Here is a 21633-nt window from a genome sequence, read left to right on the forward strand (position 1 = left end):
GCTGGAACAGGAACTGATGGCTTTGTGTTGGTGCTGAGACTACAGTGGTGGGTCCTTCCCTTGTGGTGGATGGGCGCTGCCAGGGAGGAAATCAGTTCTTCTGAGTCATCCTCTATGGCTTCACTACCAACCATTCAGGTAAGCCTCTGCTGTGCCACATCTCCCTCAGGCAGACCAGGTGGATTCACTCCTCTGACTTTAGCCATCTTGATATTACTCATCTCAGGCAGTCAGCAGTGGGAAACGATCAGCATCTCCAGGGCATGAATCATCCCTGCTATCTCTGAGCCCTGTCTGGGGGATGGATGGCTCTCTGGAGCGGTCTGGTTTTCCCTATTGGCTTTGGAGAGACACTATAACTGGTTTCAACTTCTACGTGATAACAAATGGGTTTTTCCTACCCCCGGAAAGCAAAAAATAGTAATCAAAAAAAAGCTCCTCTCCTCACCCTGCACACACACACCCCATCAGAGCACGAGTACCAAACCAGAGCTGAGCATCTCATCTCCCACAGCTCTGTACAGAACCCACTGCATTCTTATATGGCCCCCAGAGAAAGCTCACAGAGGACGTCTTGCTCAAAAACATGACTGCGAGGAATTTCTCTGCACTCAGAGCTATATCAGAGAGGAAAACACCTTTCAGGGAAGGTGTTATCTTGATTGCCCTCCCAGTGCCCAGAAGAGGGAGGTGAGACCCAGAGGTTCCACGCACTGAATGTGTGAGCACTCCTGAAGAACCACAGTGTGTGGGAATTGCTAAGTCATGGCCTGCACCACTGATTGAGCACCTGGGGAAGGGACACGGCCAGCCCTGGGAGCACAGGTGGAAGCAATTCAGGTTCCAGCCCTTCCTAAGCCTCAGCACGTTCAAATTAGGCACACATAGGTAACATTGGGTCCTCTGTGTAAGACGCAGTGCTGCTGTAGGCTGCTGTCAACTTTTGCTCTCTGCCTCTTTCATAACCTGGTGGATTTCAAGGAGCAGCTCCATCAGCCAGGCATAGGAGCTCTCTGGCAAGCACCAACTATGCAGGACCTCCTCTGCTTGGTCTCTGGCTGTTTCTGCCCCTTCTGTGTTTCACTATGGGCTCGGGGGGTGATGCCAGGCTCCCAGGGAGATGGCAGATCAGGGATCAGCACGGCAGCTGCCCGCCTGTCAGCAATTCCCAGAGTTGCACAGGGATTTTGGCAGTCCTTCTTGCACGGTTCTGACCTGAGGGGTTTTGGAGGTGTCTGCAGCTGGAGATAACAAAGCCCTCTTGTCTGTACCAAAGGCACTTTGTGTGGAGTCCAGGTATTGCTCTGATTTCATTTCCTGAGCATCCCTCATGGAGGGCTTCCCAGAGGTGCGCGTCCCATTAAGTCAGGAGGGAAGACTCACTGCGTTTCAAACAGAGCCCTGCAGACTTTTCCACCAGGTCCTGTTGCCTAGCCAAGGGGCTGGGAACGTGTTTGCAGCTCAAACCTTCATTCGTTGCCTGGGATGGTAATCACAAGAGTTCTTAGTCTGGAGATGGAGCTAGGAAACTCTTGCAAGTTTTTCTGGAGGGCTGTGAGCTCTCCTGTGGCAGGGGCAGAGGGCCTGGTTTTGGAGCAGGTCTGCAGTGCAGTGCTTCCTCTACTGAGTAACATGAAAAGTTAGAGTCATAGAGTGCCTGAAGTTGGAAGGGACCTTAAAGGTCATCTGATTCCAACTCCCCAGCCATGGGCAGGGCTGTCAGCCCCCAGGGCCCTGTCCAACCTGGCCTTGAATACCTCCAGCGAGGGGCACCCACAGCTCTGGGCAGCAGTGCCAGCACATCCCTGTGCGTGCAGTGCTTTATGACCACCAGGGTACAAATGGCAGCAGAGATTGAAGCTACTTTCCAAGCCAGCGGTGCAGTCCCCGGCTCCTCTCCTCCTATCCCTTTTGGTACCTACTGATAGGAGGAGCCCTTGCTCCTCACTGAGGCTGTTGGGGTGGCTGGGGACCCTCTGTGCGCCCAGCTCTGTGCCTGGCAGGAGGGGCCACGTGCATGGAGCTGGCATGGGAGATCCAGGAGTCCTTGTGAGCTGCTCTGTGCGGCTCTGGGGCCATCCTTCCTCGCTAGGCCCTCAGTTCTGAGCACGGTGAGGTGAGCTCCCAGGAGCTCGGAAGCCAGGCGCTGACTCAGTGCATCCAGGAGCTTTGCCTGAGAGAGGAGCAGAGGTGTTGGCCATCCTCATTATGAGTTATCAGAGAAGCTGAGCTGCAGTGACATCATCTCCTTCTTATATTACTACAAGGAACTCAGATGCTATTATGGGATAGGAGGTAACTCAATTGAGCCTTTCAAGATAAACTCAGACAGGAAGAGAGACACGATTGCCCGAAGGCACCAATTAGACGTTTCTGGTGAGATCAGCTCTGTTCAGCAGACTCATGCACACTGGGGTAGGCAGAAAGCAGCTCTCTTCCTGAGGAAGGGGTGGTCTCTGGGCAGAATCCTCACTCTTTTGGAGGTCACAGCTCTCTCCAGACCTTCCTTTTTTTGTGTTGCTGCTGAGAGATTGGAAAGGTGCAGAGGATCTCCTGTGTTTGGATGGAAAACAGCTCAGCACCACTCAGAGCCGCCCATGAATTTTGGTGGCAAGATTTCTCCAACTTTATCAAGGGAAATAATAGCCAAATATATTGCAGAAATGCTGGGAGGATGGATAGGTACCTGAAGCCACAGTGTCCTGTTGTGGTGATGCTGTAGGAGAGTATTGCAGAGTCTACGCTCTGTAGCTTTAAAATAGATAAAGGAGCAAAATCTGGGCGCTTTGAAGACGTTTTTGTTTTGTCCAGGCAGCGCATTGAGGTCACATCGCTGCCCATAGCCACCAGTAGCAGACTCAGTCCTGAAGTCCACTGAGGAAGTGGAGGCTTAGAGCTGCTGGTGATTTTCATGTGCCATCATTCTTGAGTGTCCCACTTGGAGTCAGCTCCTTCCTGCACCAGTCAGGGCACAGCTGTGCAGTGCATTGACTCTTGGTTCAGCTTGTGAAGTCACTGGGAACTGTTGTCCAGGCAGACATCTGGGGACCGTGGTGTCTCATCCCCTCTGCAGACCTACAGCACTGCTTGGAGCACACATCACACCACGTCCCACTTCCAGCAAGGAGACGTCTTCTGTTAGCAACAAATGAGTTAATGCTGCAAGGAAACCGACTGAGTGATTTGGTGAAATAAAGAGGAAAAAATCTCCGTGGAAGGTGAGGAGCCAGCCCCAGCCTGCGCCGTCCCATTTACCTGCTAATCGGCCCAATTATCTTAGGTATAAATCATAACAGCAAACACTTACAGAGCCAGAGTCACACACTGAAGAAAGGAGAGAACTGTTGGGTTGGTTTTTGTTTAGTATAATTGGTATAATTACTAACAACTCCTTGCCAAGAACTTCAGTTTTTCTCCTTCCAGATGAGAGTGGAGAGCTGTCTGAAAGCCATAGCAATTAGCAATCCCCACATGCACAGCTTTTATTAGAAAGAATGCACCTCTATTCCAGAAAGAGCCAGCAGCTCCCCGGGGAGGAATTAAACAATCCAGAGGTCTTTTGGTAGCAGGAACGTGGCCACGGCTCACTCTTTGCTCCCTGTTCCCTCACTGGCACTGTGAAGGCACATCAGAAATCCTCTGCCCGTCAGGACAGGAGTGGAATGCCTTTACATGGACCCTTCCCTGCTTTGTTTTCCTCCTCTGGCTCCACGCAGGGCTGGGCTGTGGTCCCAGCAGGCTGTGATATCTGAAGGGATGTCCAGCTTATTGATGCTCCCTTTCAGTCTGGCTGAGGCCTGACTTGAACGCCCTGGAGCAGATTGAGGCAACAATTACGTGGCTGGAGCAAACGAGGGAGGCAGACAGCATCTCCCAGGGACAGCAGCCAGCTCAGCACCCACACCGTAGCCACCGTAGTGGAGGTGAAGAGGCAGAAGATGTGGGGCTCCTTCTGACCTTCAGAAGGATCCTCCCAGTGGCAGCAATAACAGGGCATGGAGCAGAGCCTGGCTGCAGCATGCTCCATGCAGGAGCACTTACAGATGAAGCTCACTCATCACCCTACTTACCGTAGGGATCCACCTCCATACCTCTGAGCACCTCAAAAAAATCCACCAAGGACCCATCCTACTTCACTGGCACCGCTCTGAGACCTACAGGACCATGCATGTGAGAAAGTGCCTTTACTGAGCATATGCTGAACAGCTGTGAGGAAATCTGGCCTCGTTAACAGCTCCTCTAACACCTGGGGCACCATCACTCTGGGGCCAAATTCCCCTGGATTGCTCCTTGCCTTCACATAGGAGCTCATGGCCAAAGCAGGATGGAGAGCTCAGAAATACTGGGGGAACCCTGAATCCACGAACCCATCCTGGACCACCATAACCCATTATGAACCCATCTTGGACCATCACAAACCCATCTTAAACCGTCCCGGACCACCATCAACTCATCTCAGACCAACGTAAACCGATTTTAAACTGTTATGAACCCATCTTGGACTTCATGCCAAGGTATCAGCCCTTGGCTCTCTTTCAGCGTCTCCATTTCTGAAAGCTTAATTTGGTTTTGAAATATTATAACTCTTCTCAGCAGATATTTTCATTGTCTGCTCTTTAATTAATTAAACTTGAAAGAGAGTATTCACTTTAAAACAATTTTCGGTAAACATATAGGGATTAAGTAAGCAGTACTTTTTTATTTCTGAGAAACGAACGGTGGTGCCAACAACTAACAGAATTCTTATGCTGAAGAAGGAATGGAAAAATCAAGCAAAGATTAACATTTCCCACACGAGTTTTAATTTTGGTTAAAAAGTTCTTGTTTGTCCCAAAACATTTTGATGAAAACTTTCAAATAGGCTCTTTAATCTCACCCCGAGATGCTGCAGGGTTTCCTTTCCTTCTCTTTGTTCTTTGAATTTGTGGGAAGATGAGTGGGGCTGAACTGGGTGATATGGGGTAAACTGAGGCAGGATGTGCAACGTGCTCTTCCTCTTCAAGGTGAAAACATTCACTCTCATGTTGGTGTTCTGAGCAAAAGTGCAAACCCTGTAGCAACCACACTGAGCTCTGGGTGTGATGTCTTCTCATCTGCAGCTCCCCCTCCCAACCAAGAGAGCTGAGGGAAAAACCTGCACTGGGAAATAGAATGAGCTGTTCTAGAACCCCTTTAGCTGGGGTTCTAGGAAGTGAGTTCTGAATTGCTCAGCTTTTGTCAAAAATGTTACTTTCAATAGCCAAAAAGATGAACTTCTAAACCACGTTCTTGCTATGATGTCCATGGATCCGAGGCTGTGCCAGGCAGTGCTGCTCCCTGCCTTCCCTCGCGCTTCGATAAGAGGCGCAGCGCCTTCCTGCTGCGTGTCTGAATTCAGAGATCCTTCAGATGATTTGGAGGAACACGATGGGCTCTGTCAGCCATGGGTGAAATCTGAGTTTTCTCCCCGTTGGTGCAATTGGTTCCTGGTAGTCTGTCCAAATCTGAAATGTTTTCCTCTTACATTTTGATTTCGAAATCTACAGATAACGCATTTTATCCACCTCGCTGCTGTTGAAATAAGAGATGTTTATGGAGATGATTCCCAAACCTATTTCTTCAACTTTTTTTTTCCCATAATGAGCTTAATATCTTTTGGCTTCTCTCTTTGTTTTGGAACAAAAACAAGTCTTAAAAATTACAGATTCTAACCAAATTAAATCTCTGCTTTTCAATTGCCTTAAGGATTCCATAATTTAAAAAGGAAAAAAAAAGGACAATTGGTGAATCAAGGAGAATGAAAGGCCTGGACTTGTGCAACATGGAGCTCACAGGATCAATTCCTGTGCTGTGACTGGCGGTCTGATTCGCTCCTGGTGTTTCCTGCCCCCCGTTCTGCAGGCAGTGCCGACTGCTCGGGTCTCACAGGGTGCTGCTCACTTCAGGGTGCCTCTTCAGGCAAAGCATTTTCCTCTTGAATGGAGCTCTTCCCGCTTTGCTTGGTTTGCTGTGCACCCTGTGGCTGTGAGCAGGGCAGAGCTCTGCGGGGTCAGGAGGACTCACAGCAAGCCTGGCCCTGGGCAGCATGGCTATGATGCTCCACCGTGAGTGCGGCTGGAGAGCTGCCATGCCCGCCTGCTGTGTCCGTGGGCAAGGAACCAGTCCATCCGTCTTGCTTCCATCCACGGCAGCGCCTCGTGGCCGTCAGGAGGGGCTCACCCTTGGCAGGCAGGACCCTGCACCCTGCGCTCTTCCCACCCGATCTCCCTGGCCATCCATCCGTCCCGCCTCGGCACCAAAGCTCCCTTTGCGTAGCGCTGCGGGTGCTTCGAGCGGTGCTGGACCCACCCCTCACTCCTCCCCTCCTGTTTGTTTCCCACCCAGACGCCTGGATGCCAACCTCATCTCCGTGGTGCCCGAGGAGAGCTTTGAGGGGCTGCAGTCCCTGCGGCACCTCTGGCTGGACGACAACGCGCTGACGGAGATCCCGGTCCGGGCTCTGAACCGCCTCCCGGCTCTGCAGGCCATGACGCTGGCGCTCAACCAGATCTGGCACATCCCCGATTTCGCCTTCCAGAACCTCAGCAGCCTCGTGGTGCTGTAAGCTTTCTCCATTTGTTATCCCTCCCGTCAGGTCAAGGTGTTGTGGCCGTGCAGCGCTCCTCTTGCTGTGGGATTGGCTCACGGCAGCCTCATAGCCCACTCTGTTTGATGCCAAATGCCACTTCAGTCTTTTTTTTTTTTTTTACACCGTTTCCCAAGTGGGGCAGCCAAGAAGCTCCCCGTCACCTTCCAAAAAACACGGTTTGCCTTAAAGAAAAATTGATCAGTATCTGGAAACAAAGAGCAGATCTTTTTCTGCTGGGGAAAAAAAAAAAAAAAAAAAAAAAACCAAGAAAAAGAAAACAGTAAAATGCCTCTGATTTCTATGAAAACTTTGAGCAAATCTGACTCTGAACTACTGGGCTGAACTCAACACCTTGTCCACACCTCACACGTGGCTGCGACACGCTCCTGCTGTCTGTGCTGGGCTCCATCCCAGCCCTGCAGTGCGCACTGCTGCTGCGTGGGTCCAGGTGGGTCCAGGAGGGTCCAGGTGGGTCCAGGTGGGTCCATCACCTCCATGGGGCACAGCAGGCAGAAACCAGTGCTGTTGTGCCAGGAGGTGCATCCCGTCCATCGGCAGAGCCCTGGGAATTATCTAACGCTTAAAGGAAGTTTACATGTGCAAATTAGCTAGTCATTAATTTTTGGGTGTTGATTAATAAGCTCAGGAGTGATTGCCAATTAATTTGGAGCTCCTGTATCTACATGAAATGCTGTCAGTTGGGTGATGTGCACGTTGATATCGGGGTGTGAAGAAACCTCAGCATGCGGTGCCTGGGGAAAGTGTGGCAACTATTTCACTGTCAGAATGCAGAGTGTGTGCTGGCACATCTGTCACAGAGAGAGCCCAGACAAAGCACAGCTCAGAGCTTCATTAACGTCAACTTCGGTTGTTTAGGCAAATCATAAAGGCTTACTTAAGAGAAGTGCTGGGTGCAACTTAAGAAATGTCAAATAAGTCGTCGCTACCCACAGCAGCGCCCGTTCTACCAGGACATCCCATGACCCTCAGTGCAACCACTTCGCTCAGCATTAAGAGCTAGCACGGAGGCTCAGCTGACATTTGGGTTGTTATTTCAGTCTCCAAAGCGTGCTGCTCTCATTCTTGCTTATCCCATACTCTGAGTGAGAAGCAACTCCTTAATTAAACAGGCAAGCCCAGGAAACAAAAGCCACTGACCGTGAGGTCGTGAGGGAGAGAATAACGTCCCACCCCAGGCAATTGGGAAGGAGCAGATGTGTGGTCCTGCCGGGCGCTTGGGACACGGCGTGGAATTTTTGTGGGCTCACAAAGTGCTTGGCAGAACTGCCCCCGTAAATCTCTCCCATGCTGCCATGCAGACCCCCGCTGGCAGCAGTGCAAACAACCCGGCGTTGTTCTTGTGCTTCCCGCTCTTCATCTGGGGGTGTTTCCCCACCCAGCTGAGCACGCGCTCCCAGTCGCCGGCTGAGGAAGGCAGTGGGGTTTGCAAGGAGATTTTCCCTACCGGGATGCAAACGATTTTCCCTACCGGGATGCAAACGATGCGCACACTGTGCAAGGGGCTGAATGTGCGCAGTGATGGCAGAACGGTTTGAGTTGGAAGGGGCCCTCGGAGGCCATCTGGTCCCCAGCCCCAGCAGTGCTCACAGCCCTGCCCTCGGGGGGCTGCAGGGACGGGGCAGCACCGCCTCTCTGTGCACCTGGGGAGGAGAGCCGAGAGCGGCTGTGGCGGAGCGGGGAGGAATCTCCTGCTCGATGTGATGGATGTTATGGGCACGGCCCGTCCTGGGGCACAGATGTGCTGCTGCTCCTCCACGCACCTCAACGCCTTTGGGAGAAATGCAGATGGCGACCCTGCGCTTCTGCACTGACCCAAAGGACCAACATCAGAGCATCCAAACGCATTCAGGGCTTCGCTCTCAGCTGATCAGTTACACCTCCGTCGAGGAGCTCCAACAGAGCTGAGTGCAGTGGATCAGGATCCAGGATGTGGTGCCAGGATGGACCTCAGCAGTGCCGTCCCACCTGTGCAGGGGCGATGAGCCTCTGCCTGGGAAGCTCAGTGCCGGTGGGCAGGGCTGGGCACGTGCAATTCATTACCAAGAACTGCTCTGCCTGGAACACTGGGCCTCGTTCGTGGGACCTTTTTAATTTGCAGAAGTGCCTTTTCTCATGAGGACTGAGTTTGCTGCCTTGGGAAAAGTGAGTTTCCTTCTTCAGCACTTGAGGAAGAAATGAATAGTGCTCCAATGCTGACAGCGTCACTTCTGATCAAGCTCTCTTGTCTCTGCCCGACAAGTCTAATGCTTGTCCTGCACTACTGGCAATAATCAATGGGAATTTGCACCATTTATGATTTCGATTTCTCTATTCACCCATAGCCAAATGGAGAAAAAGGACAGAGTCAACAGAGTGAGGAATTCATCGTGGCAATAGCTGAGCAGTGGGAAAACTCACATCAAGTCAGATTCAACCTTGTACGAAATCACACAGTGCAAACAACTGATGGAGACTGTTTGCATTTGTCGTTTTTTTCCCCTAAGATGAAAACATGAAGTCATTAGGAATGAAAGCAATGGAGAATCACCACTTCTCTTTGTAGTTTGTTCCAGTGGTTAATCACCCTTGTGTTAGCAGAAAGAAAAAGAAAAAGCTCACATTTCCCATTTGAATTTTCTTTGGCTTCGACTTCAGACGTCTTATTATTCTTTTCTCTGCTAAATCACAGAACTATTTCAGTACCCATTTTCTGACCAGGGGGGATCCTATACATTCTGCTACGCTCATTACCCTGATCTTATTTTTAATAAGCAGAACAGACTGAGTTCTCTAACTCTCCATCCCTTGGATCCCCATTGCTCTTCTCTGTGCCCATTCCAAGTTATCATCATCCATTTAACAGAGTGGGTACCAGAAATACACAGAACCTTCTGGAGCTGCTTTCACCGCCGCACTGCCCAGGTGGAACATCCCTTCCATGCCCTCTTGTTGATGCAGGGAAACACCTTCCTGAAGCACATCAGCTACTCTTCTTGGAGTGCTTCTCGTCTCACCAACCAAGGGGCCGAGCAGGATGAGGCACTGCCGTCCCATGAGGCACTGCAGAGCAATTTGGGCTCTGCAGACACAGCAGAGGAGCTGTGAAGATGCTGGAAATCCCAGCTAGAGGATATGCCAACCAACAGAAAGCAATGGCTGCCTTACTCCTTCCTGAGCAAAGCCACTTCCATGGGTGATTGTCCACAGCCACCCTGTCCTGTGCTGCAGTCCTGCACATGGAGACGCACGGACCTCAGTGCTTGCTGGCTTTGCTAAGGACAGAGTGAATCCCAAATCCAACAGGAGAGGTTCACAGACTTCTCATGTTTGTGCATCGTGAGATGGTTGTTTATAGCCCAGAACCAAACATCTCTATCTGCCATCACACCAGCTGTAATTTACAGGGCAGAATATAACGCTGTGTGGGCTGAGCTCAAATTGACAAACATTAGAGATGTTGCAATTCCACTTGTTAAAATGTGTTTACCATTGGAGGAAAAAAAAGGGCAGGATGGAAGAAAAGAATGTCTTTTCAAGTGTTTACCTTTCCAGTTTATATTGCGTTCAGACTGGCTTGTTTCTATTATTGCCATGTGGTTGGATAATGACTCCAGACTTGAGCTTGGACAACAATTTTTCTTATAACTCCCTTTTTCGATTGCTCTTAATTTTCTCACCAACAAAGATCACCCTTCGGATGACTTCCATTACTCTGCCTCCAAGCAAAGCCCATCAGAGCCAAATATAAACACAGCAGGTGATGGTTTTTCTGTTCTCTCTCCTTGCCTGACGGATAGCAGCAGTCAGACTGAGCTGCTCCCATGCCCCAGCCCGGACAGGACGGGCTTTTTGTGCCACCCCAGCACAGCCCCAGGGCTCTCACTTCTTCCCCAGTGCTCAGCATTTCCTCCCTCCTCACACTGAGCTGCGGGTTCCTGCGATGAGGGTGAGAGGCTCCAGATCCAAAACCCCCGTTTGCCAAGTGCCATGTCCAGTGTGCAAAGGGACCCAAACGACTGGCACCATCCTGCTCCGGCGGTGCCAAATGAAGTGAGGACAACACGATCTGCGGCGAGCTCGTAAAATCTGATAGAGGAAACCATTTGGACCTGAACTTCTTCTCTTGTGACAAAGAGAATTCCTCCTGCAAGATTCAGCCCCAGAGGAGCAAACGCATTTCATCACACTTCTCTCCCTTCCTTTCCCCTTTCTCTGAATGTTTGCACGTCCCCACAGCTCGCATCCATCTTGGGCTGCTTTCTGAGCCATGCTGCCCTGGAGCCTCCCAGCTCCCTCCTGTTTTACCCCAAGAATTTGGCAGTGGGAGCTGTGTGCGCTCAGCCAAACGGTTCCCACTTGAAGCCAGGTGGAGCGAGAGATTTTTCAAGCTGAGACAGATTGAGATCAAGCAGCAAATAATGAAAAAAGTCATTGATTCACCTGCCAGTGTGCAGCCTCCTGCGGGCTCTTGGAAGGAGGTGTTGGACTAAGGCTGGTGCAGCTCTGGGTGTGGGAGGGGGACCCCAAGGCAGCAGCAGATGAACCACATGGGGCTGTGTGTTGAAGGAGAACCTGAACTGGTGGGGAAGCCCACCCTGATGGCGATCAGAACAGAAGTGCCCTGCCCTGGAGGATCTCACCTCTGTGGTGGGCACTTCTGCATGCAGGGCAGGACCTCCCCAATGTGCTTGAGGTGGGCTGCCTGAAGTGCAGGCTGGGCAGCAGAGTTGTCTCATGCTTGATGATCTTTAAGGTCTTCTTGAAGATCTTTAAGGTCTTTTCCAATCTGAGCAATTCTATGGTTCTGTGTTTCCATAACTTTCATTGCAATCAGGAACTAATCCAGGACTGGAAGGATTTTCTTTTTTTTTTTTCTTTCTTTATTTTTTTTTTAAGGAACAATAATAAACTGTGATTAACAGGATGATTTGGAACTCAAAGCCTTCTTGCTGCTATTAAGGCTCTGAGGAGTCTTGCTCTGCCCTTCGGTAGCACCCAGTGCCCATGAAGCCACACAGCTTTGGTAGGGTTGGGTCCAATATTAGCTCTGCAGGGTCAGATGCAGAGTGTTTCTTGAGGATTCAGTTTAAGCGTTTTCACCCAAATTTAAGGTCTTAGGAAATGCCTGGACTTTCTGGGAGAATAGGGGCTGCTCCATGAGCACTACTGCACCTCGCGTGTGTCCCACGAGATGGGAGAGAGCACCTTACAGCACCCCTCACCTCAGCACAGTCCACCTCAGCTTGCAGGCTGGGCCACGGCTCAAGTTGGCAGGAAAAGTTCATCTCACATCTGCAGTGAACACCTCTGTTCTGTCCGCAGGCACCTTCACAACAACCGCATCCAGCGCCTGGGGGCGAATGGCTTTGATGGGCTGCACAACCTGGAGACGCTGTGAGTCGCCTTTTCCCCTCTGTTCCTCCCCGGTGTGCTCTGCCCTGCCTGGTGCTGGGGAGCGGTGTGTGGCCGTGGGTCCCTCTGAGCTCCCCCACGTTCCAATAAGGCCTGGGCTGCCTCCAGCGCTGCCCCCAGAAGGGGTTGATGTCTCTGCGTCAGCTCCCACTGCATGTTTCCTCTTTGCCAAGAATGGGGCAGGACAGACCCGGATTTCTGCCTGCTCCTGTGCGAGCCACGCTGCTGCTGCAGAGGGGTCTGCAGGAGGGTGGGGGGCTCTGAGCTCAGGAAACAAATCTGCCCTCGGTGCAGCGCTTGCTCAGTGCGTCCCCAGCTCCTCACCACTCACACGCAGTCCCAAAGCCTACAGAACAGCAGACGCTGCCAAAATGAGGGGTTGGATTCAGCACAGGGCTGGTTGTGTTCGTGGGGATCTGTGCAGCATCTCTCTCTGAGATGCTCTCATGTCACCTGGCAGCACCCAGAGCTGCAGCCCAGGAAACACGCAGCAGTGGAGCAGTCTGCCTTACCCTGCAGCCACGGGGCTGATGGCACCCCACTGCCCCTACCCTGCGGCTCCTGGCCCTGCTGAGCAGGGGGGGTTCGCCCTTTGGGAACGGGGCTCTGCTGGAGGATCGCTCCACTCAGGCTCTCATGGCCCCAGCCTGAGCTTGTGACTATTCCACATCCTCCTCGAGCCGCCCGCAGCTGCAGGGCAGTGCTGTGGGTGAGCCCTCCTGATCCAACAGAGCCGATGGAGCACCTTAGGAAAAGAGAGAGATGGCTCTTAGCCCTGAGCTCCGATTCCCAGCCTCACACAGAGCCGGTGCTCTCTGGGGAACCTGTTGTCCCTCCGTGACTCAGCACCCATTCACCCACAGCAGAACTGTCCATGCGTGGTGGCTGCACCAGCAGAGCTGCCAGCGCCGCAGCTCCCGTGCGTGTGGGGACTGCTGCAGCCTCCTGCACGTATCCTTTAATTCAGGTTATGATTACATTCTGTTGACAGCACTTAGCACATTTTCTTGGCTGGTGCTGGCAGAGCTGTGCTCTCACCCCGTGGGCGTCACCTCCTGGAAGGCTGCAGGAGGGGAAGAGCTGGTGAAGACAGAAACATCTCCGGGCTTCCTAAAATGAGTGTTTGTGGCCAAGTGCTGACTATAATCCAGGCACAATGGTTGAAGAGCTGTAGAACTTGAGTGGAATGAATCGTTTTGGGGGGAGTGAAGAAAAGCCTGCAAAGCTTTAGATGCAGAAACCGAAGGGAAATGTTTCTCTTCATATTCAGCTGGACAGGAAAATGTCTATTTTAGCAAATTCTGGCGAAGCTCTTGGAGAAACAGCACCCGACAGGGCTGTGGGGGAAAGCCCACCATGGACGAACCGTGCTGCCAGCTGCCAGCTGCCTGAACTGGGTGACCACGGCCTCCTTCCACCTTCTGCAGATGACACAGCGTCACAGAACCATAGAAGACCTCCCCGTCCCCATCCCTGCCAGCTCCCCCCTTCGTCATACAAACCGCTTGGAAGGAGCAAATCTTCATTCATTTAAAAAGCTTTTGATTTTTTTTTTTTTTTTAATAGCGCTAATAAATTAAAACCATCTCCCAGGAGGGCCGGATCCCAAACCCTCTGCTGCGGGCAGTCAATGTGCCTAACCTTGCCTCACACGAAAAGCCTGACCACAGCTTTCACAGCACACTGCCCCATTATCTGGGTAATTAGCCGAGGCTGTAAATGGAGAGCAGAGCTGGAGCCTCCTCTGAGAGCTGCGTTTTCTATGGAAGGAGAAAAGAAAGCACTAATATTACGTACACCTGAGGAGCTGAAGGCAGAAGGAAGGAAATGGGAAATATCTCCACCACCGTTCGTATGAGGGCTGTTTAACCCTTTTAGGGCAAAAGTGTTGTTCTGGAAAACACTCTGCCTTGCTCTTCCGGTGGGATTTGACTTTGCCAACATCTTCCCCCCCCCACGAATGCTCTGCTGGCTGCCCAAGGAGGCAGGGGATGGAGAAAAGGGTTTTGGGAATAGGGGCCACAGCTCAGAGCTGTGTGGTTCTGCCCCTGGTCCAAGAACAGGGCTGCAAAGTGCATCACCTGCTTCAATCATCGCATGGAAGGTGACTTTTCCACCCGGGCGAAGTCCAGAAGCACTCAGTGCTGCCTGTGTGCACAGCGATGGCCCCCACGGGCTGCCAGCTCCAGTCTGCTGCTCCTCTCCTGAGCACAGGAGCCCGCGGTGCCTCAGGCTGCAGCTCAGGCTCTGAACCCCCACCTTCCCACGGGGCTCGGAGCTTCACCTGACTGTGTCCCCGTGCAGAGACGCGACGTCTGGGGAGATTATAAGAAAGAAATCAAGCAGTGAGCGGAGCCAGCCCAGTCACTGCGTTTCACCAGCTTATGGCTGTGCTGTAAGGCTCATCCCCTTCTGCTGCTCTGGACCCCCCCGGGACGGCGACCACCCCCTGTTGTGCAGCCCGTGCCAACGCATCACTGCAGAGAAGAAATCGCTCCCAGTACCCAGAAGCTCCGCTCCCCGTCCCGTTCCTCTCTTCCAACACCAACGTGCCGCGGGGGGCGCAGGTTTGTGCCCGGGGGTCTGGGGGTCCCCGTGTCCTTCCTGCCGGTCAGCTCAGCAGCACCCCGCTGTACCCGGCGGCTCTGCCCGCCCCACCGCTCCCCCCGCTGGCAAAGCGCGGCCGCTCTCCTCCTCCTCCTTCCCGACCCTTCGGCCCCGCCGTTATCGCTCGCGTCCCGCCGCCGGCTCTCCCCCGGCCCGGCTCTGCGCTCCGCTCCCTTTGTCTCTCCTCAGTGCTTCGTGCGTGGCAGCGCCGCGCTCCCGGGACCCCCCAGGAGATCCCGCTCTCAAAGCCTTGTTTCGACCTTGTTAAATAAATCACACGGAATTGAAAACACATTTAATTCAGTACCTTCCTCAGTTAGAGAGCAGACAGCAGTGCTGCGTGGAAGAGACGCATTCCGGGCACTGCTGCGTTTTTTAATGGAGAACAGAGCTCCAGGACAGCTGCAGGCATGCAATGTGGAGATACAGACCGGTCCTCTGCTGCGCCCTGTGAGCCCTGCGGGATGTGAGCACGGCGTGAGGGGTTCGGTGCTTCTGGGCCGGGCTGCCAGCACACAGCCCTGTCTGGAGCTCACTGCCCTTCTGGAAGAAATGGGGCGCCAGCATCACCCACAGCTCTGCCATCGCATCCTGGCTGCTCCTTGTTTCCTGCTAAAATGGGCACCTGTGGGCCATGTTTGCTCCCGTGGATGAATCCCACCATAGGGCAGCTCTCTGCCCGGTGCACACTCCTCTCAGAAGTCTCCATCTGGGGTTTGTGCTGCTGTGACACGAGAGAAGCGTGGCACCAATGGCTGCTCCTGGCAGCGCTGTGTTTTGGCGAGCAGCTCGGTTCAGTGCCATGGAGGAATGCAGCGGGTCGGCTGGGCTCAGCACAGCTTCTGAGCCCCAGTTAAATCTCTCCCACTGCAGCAGTGGTACTGGAGAGCTGGCAGTGCAGGACAGGAGGGGATGCAGCACCGCTTTGGGACACAAACAGCCAGCACTGTGCTGCCTCCTGCTCCTAATTGTGTGCATCTTCAGGTTTATTAGCTGCAAATTTGCGGTGTTTTGTGGCTTATGCAAGAATTTATAGTACTGCATAATTGGTTTTTTTTCTTGTCTGTCTTCTTGCGTGGAACCACTAACAGCCCCTAGCAGGCAGAAAATTGACCTGAGACTCTTTCCCCTCCTTCTCTCTTTCTGGCCCTATTGGAGGTATTAATAGCGCCGTGTGCTGTCGGCTCCAAATCAGCCCAGCACTTACAGCCCAAAATAGCTGCGCCTTTGATGTCAGTTTGCTTTCATTTCTACATAGACAAGGCTGGTTAAGATTTTCCTCATACAGAGCTGCAGGCTCACTAGAAATAACAGCAGTGTGAAGTCAGCCACTCCGCTGTGCTCGAGCTGAGCCCTCTGAGAGGTTTTCATTGTAACGTGGAGCACAGCTGAGGAAAGCAGTTCTTTCACAGTCGGTTTCTGTAGGACTTGTGGGCTGGGTGACTTTGCTTCCAAAGGCCTTTGATGGTGGGCAAAGCTCCCTTCCTTGTGCCGTTTGGCACTTCTTCCCACTTGAGGTTTCATGAAGTTCTCCTATTGTTTTGGGGCGAAGATGTCCGCGGGGTGTTGGTGTTCTCCAGTCCAGCAGTGCTGGCGTTGGCTCTGCTGTCCCAGACGCACCACCCCTCAGCCGCGAGACCCCCGGGCAGCCCTGAGAGCCCCCCGCGGCCACCCCTGCCCCCGGGCTGCTGCAGTCAGTGGGGACGGTGTCACCTGGTGGCAGGTTGGGCCTTCTGCAGCCACGTCATCCCAAAGCTGGATGCTGGGGGAAGGACCTGATGGTGGGGTTGGGAACAGCGAAGCACCAGGACCAGAGAAACGTTGGGATCAGCAAAGTGTTGGCACCAGCAAAGCACTGCAAAGCAGCTCAGATAAGGCATGGAGAGGGAGTGGACACTTGAAGGAGTTTCCTGCAGCACATCCATTTTCCATATCCACACACCCCCCAGAAAGAGGCTCAGATGTCAGCAGAAGGAACCGAGGACTGAACTTCCCTAAATGAGCAGAAATATCCGATTCCTGTGGAGCTCCTCACCGCCGCTGCCCAGCGTGATGGCTGGGGACCATTTCTGGGCCACCGCCTGAACCAGGGCCAGGCTGGAGCTCCGGGAAGGAAAAGGAAGAGACAGAGAAGCCACCCTCGGGTGCTGCCCTGGGCTTGGGGCTCGGGGAGAGCTGCCCCTCTGCTGGGAAGGGCTGAGGCCAGGAGCAGCGCAGTGCCCGCCTCACCCAGCACCCAGCCAGACGGGCTCCCCACATGTGGCACTGCAGTGCCGGAGGCAGGGCTGCGCCCAGAGCTGGGGCAGCGCTCAGGGAGGTGGTAATGAGGACAGATGGGTTTATTTCCCGGGAGGGAACCTCACTACGCCAAAAACCAGGAAGCACCGGCAGGAGCGAGCGTGGGCGCATCGCCTCTCCTCCTGGGCACGGCGGCGTTGCTGGCGGCCAGGCTGCAGCAGCGTGACAGCACCTGGGTGCACTTCCACTTCCCAACAAGCCCAACACACGCCAGAGCCGGCGGTGGCTTTTCTTCCCCAGAGGGATCTGCTGAACACAGCGCTCTTTGTGTGCGCCGAGCGCGGCGGGGGAGGCGCGGGGACGCTGCCAGCTGGGAGCGGTGTGTGCTCGCTCAGGAAGGACGGGTCCTGTGCGTACTTGCACACACATCGAGGTACAAACAGAATGTTCATCTGCTGATGAAAGAGCAGCCTGCCTGGAAGAGACCCGGCCTGGAAAGGAAGTGCATTTCTAGAGAAAGACGGGCGCAAGTCCCGCAGCGCTGAATTACCCCAGTCAGTAGCATTGGGTGCAGATCCAACAGCTCCTCTGTTCGTGAATCACAGGTGATGTGAGTTCTGTCTCTGTTGGCAATGCTTCCCACCTGGCGGCTTTGCGGGCACGTCGGGTATCGCTGCAGATTTACCATGGCAGCACCAAAGCAGGGACGCAGAGTGACCGCCATACGGGGATGTGGGCAAAGGAGAAGGTCTTGGGGGGGAAGGAGATCAGAATGGAATTACTGTGCCTGGGCCCAGGGATGAGGATTACAAGGAAATCGGGCAGCAACTCACTGCTGTGTGAATGGGTGGTTATTTCTGTTCTGTAAACCACAATCCAGGTTACGTGGTAATTACTTCAAGGCCCATTAAGTGTAATTATACAGTAATATCCAGGAGCCCGTAATTACCCTCATGTTCCAGAGTATCTCCCACTTAAAACTCAGTGAGTTTCATGCAGGGAGGAAGCAGTCAGTTTTCAGCCCTCGGGGTCTGGGCTGTCCAGAAGGAGCCAGAGGGGTCCGTGTTGGCTGGAGCTGCCCTTAGGACTCCTGGTTGCCAAGTCAGGGTAATAAACTGCACTTGTCATTATGACCACCTGTATTACACATCTTCCATTTTAATTATTATACTGCAAATTAAACTTAACCTCCAGAACTGTCCACACCTCTTCCCCATCACTTCCACCTTTGGCTCATGGTTTCAATGTGAGGTTCACCTCAGCCATCAGAAGAAGACCTGGACCTTCTCAGAGACGTTCCTCGTAGTGGTCCCAGCACGTCCCAGAGCTGGGAGCTCCAGCTCCCCTACGAGAAGCACCAAGGAAGCTGTCCCCTGCTCTGCAGGTCTCTGCTCCTCTCGACAATTAGAGAGAGCCCTTCCATGGGCTGAGCTGACACTGTTCTCATGTTTCTTGTTCTTCATAACCAAGATAAATGGCTCCCAGCCCCAGTGCCTCGGGGAGAGACCCTGGGAGAGGGGAATTGGGCTCTGGGGACACAAGGCAGCAGCGTGGCCCAGCTCTGGGCACCAAGAGGCTGGTGGGGAAGGAATGCAGATGGCAGCAGCTGTGGTTTGGACTGGCCTTCACCCAACAGTGCTCCTCATAGGGAACATTCCTGCAGCAGGAACATCTGAGAGTCAGTGTCCAGGCAGTGGCTGGGTGGGCACGGTAGGAAAAGCCTTTCTGCCACGCTTGACGACCAAGTTTCCATGCCTTAAAAGCACAGGTGCACTCCACTGGGTTCCTCCAGCAACACTGATGACTGTTCTCCTCTCTGTCTTTCAGGGATCTCAATTACAACGAGCTGCTGGAATTCCCAGGGGCCATTCGGACGCTGGGCCGACTGCAGGAGCTGTGAGATTTCCTATTTATTCTTTTTCAGAAGGGTTCCCTGTTGGAGAGTGACCTATCAAATACTGCCCATGCTTTCACTGGGAGGGCACTCAGCTCGAGCCCTTCTTTTCTTTCACCCACTCTTCCCACTACACACATCCAGTACTTCATCCCCTCAAAATCACCCGAGTTGACACCCACAAGGGTAGAAGACCCAAGATAGGGCCAAGGGCAGCTGGTAGGGATCCTCAGTCCTGAGAGAAGACTTTGTCCACTTGCTGAGCTGATGCTGCAGGCAGGACTGAGCCTTCACCCCCTATTTTATGTACATCTAAAGGCCCTCTGCCTCCAGAAGTGTTGAGGAAAGCAAGCACCTCCAAGCCCTTCTAATGCATTAATATCAAGATGTTTCTTTCTCCCAACAGTGGTTTTCATAACAACAACATCAAAGCCATCCCAGAGAATGCATTTGTTGGGAATCCCCTTCTCCAAACAATGTAAGAAAATTAAACGGTGTTTCCTAAATCTTTACATCCCCCAGAAAGAGGCATTTCCTTACATCTTTGGTTGGGATTTCTGACAGTTGTCAGCATGACCGCAATTTGACATTTGTTGTATGGAGGTTAATGGAAGCTGAAATTATCTCCTTCCCAGCTACGCCTCCAGTTCTCTGCCATGGGTTCTCCTTTACCCTCAGCTGAACTCTGCTGCAGCCATCAAGGCTGACAGTGGTGAAGGAATGGGAAACGCGAGGCCATGCTGTGTGTAAGGGGATTTCCTAAGCCCTGGGTGACATCTGCCTCATGTTTAGAAATCCCAGCAGAGCAGTCAGCTGGGTGAAAACAGTCCCTGCCCCGGTCAAAATAAAGCAGCCTCCCCCCATCTCCCCACGGAGTGATGTGGGGGTGGGACACATCTGGCACACGCACGTCCCCACTTCTCTCCATTGAGTGCGACAGGTGGGAGAGATGCTGTGGGTTTGTGAGATCAGAGCTATGGCCACATGCAAGGCGTTGCACCGTGGAAGGATCAGTGGAGGGCTTTGCCTCATTGCAGCCTGCCTGGTTCAACAGAATACTAAAGGATCCTTTTAGAGCAGCAGGAGTGGAGACCTCAGTTTAACCAATGTTAATGCCTACTGCCCCAGGCTCTTACCTGTAACTGCACCTTCTCCTGCATACACAGCAAGATCTAACCAGTTGCCCATTTCCTTTGCAGCCATTTTTATGACAACCCCATCCAGTTTGTTGGACAGTCTGCCTTCCAGTACTTGCCAAAGCTACACACTCTGTAAGTTCCCCAGGCAGGTCCTCAGATACACAGCCCAGGCCCGAGCCTCACGAGCAGGACACCTCCGCGTCCTTCTCCATGTCCTGTTTCCCAGAGGCCTCGTGCCAACAGGAGGCCATGGTCCACTCTTCTGGCCTGCCCCAGTTATTAACTTAGCTGAGCAGCCAGAGGTGCCAGTGCTTCCTTTGCATGGTGCTCACATGGTGCTCAGGGCCACCACTGAGTGCCGGGCACCACAGCAGCAGCTCCACACCCACCATCAGCAGCCCTGCTGGAGATTGGGGCAGAGGTGACCTCAGAACTGCTCCTCACAAGCCACAGCCAGCTGTCACTGCAGGAACACACACAGACTGTTAACATCCTTCCTCTGAATGCATCCTTCCGCAACGGATGCCCAGGCTTGGGAGGTGTGGCTGGGATGCCCTTCTCGAATTCCCAATGGAAATCACTTTTTTTTCTTTTTTAATGACACAATTTGGGTAGAAATCCTGCCCAGAGTGTCAGTGGTTGGAGGAGGTCTGAGCTTGCCAAGCCTCCCTGCAGAGCAACACTCATCCCCAGCGCAGTGCATCGGTGCCATGGGAGACGCTGCCCACTGCCCAGCAGCAGTGGCACACAGATGGGAGCAGCACCTCTGGGTCTGGGCCTCCCATCACCACATTTGGGGTGAGGGGCAGCCTGGGCCCTCAGGCAGCTGCTCCTGACCCGCTCAGTTCTGCCTCTTCTCCTTGCAGGTCTCTCAACGGTGCAACGGACATCAGAGAATTCCCAGACCTAAAAGGCACCACCAGCCTAGAAGTTTTGTGAGTGGCAAATCTCTCCCTTTTACCCCACTATTTGTGCTCTGCCCTCTTCAAGGCGGTCCAGGACAACTCTCACAGTGCTGTGCAGCTCTGCCCCTCCTGGGCACAAACCTCTCTGCTTCGTTTCATCCCTGTGGCTCCTGAAAGCGGCTTTCTTCTCCGTGAGTTGCTCTCGGTACTGTTGAGCATGCTCTGATCTTTTGGGGTTGTTTTCTTTTTTTTTTTTTGGATTATTTTCTTCTTTTCCTTCTGCATCTGTGAAGGAATGAGCCTTTGGCTGCGGTCTGTTGGGATCAGTGCCTGTCTGCCCGCCCCAGGACCAGCGCCGTGCAGTGCAGCACGGTGCTGTGATGGGAACCTCTGCTGTGTTTGCCACATCGGGCTGGGGGCTGCATGCCCAGGGGAGCAGGCAGCAGCAGGACGCAATGTCTGCAGCCCCGTGGGTCTCTGTGGGGCACGGTCTGCGAGCAGTGCTACAGTGGGGGCACAGTGAGTGCCTGCCCAGCCCTGGCTGTGCCTTGCTGCCGGGATCGGGGCACCCCACTGCCCCACACATGGGATTCTGAGGCAGCGGTGGCTCCGGAGAAATCACCAGTCTGGGTGGTGGGGAACTGGGACAGCAGGGTGTGCAGCCAGCTGCCCCAACACAGCCGAGGACACCACTGAGTTCAGTACCCAGCAGTGTCTGAGTTTCTTGCATTCACCTTTACCAGGCCCAGCAGCAGTGCCCGTTTCCAAGGCAGTTTTTGGTTCTTTCTGGGTATCTCATTATCTCACATATGTTGTCTCTCCTGCCTCTTC

General features: G+C 53.3%; 1 protein-coding gene across 1 annotated transcript in view; it reads left to right on the forward strand.

Annotated features, from left to right (window-relative positions):
• Positions 1–21633, forward strand: part of LGR6 (leucine rich repeat containing G protein-coupled receptor 6) — a 69301-nt gene that overhangs the window by 39810 nt on the left and 7858 nt on the right. Inside the window, exons 5-10 of the mRNA XM_085210654.1 lie at positions 6364–6579; positions 11930–12001; positions 18692–18760; positions 19165–19236; positions 19958–20029; positions 20764–20832. Coding sequence (XP_085066780.1) covers positions 6364–6579; positions 11930–12001; positions 18692–18760; positions 19165–19236; positions 19958–20029; positions 20764–20832 — 570 coding nt within the window. The remainder of the gene's footprint in view (positions 1–6363; positions 6580–11929; positions 12002–18691; positions 18761–19164; positions 19237–19957; positions 20030–20763; positions 20833–21633) is intronic.

Source organism: Meleagris gallopavo, chromosome 28 (assembly GCF_905368555.1).
Source record: "Meleagris gallopavo chromosome 28, MGAL_WU_HG_1.1, whole genome shotgun sequence".
NCBI classification, from domain to species: domain Eukaryota; kingdom Metazoa; phylum Chordata; class Aves; order Galliformes; family Phasianidae; genus Meleagris; species Meleagris gallopavo.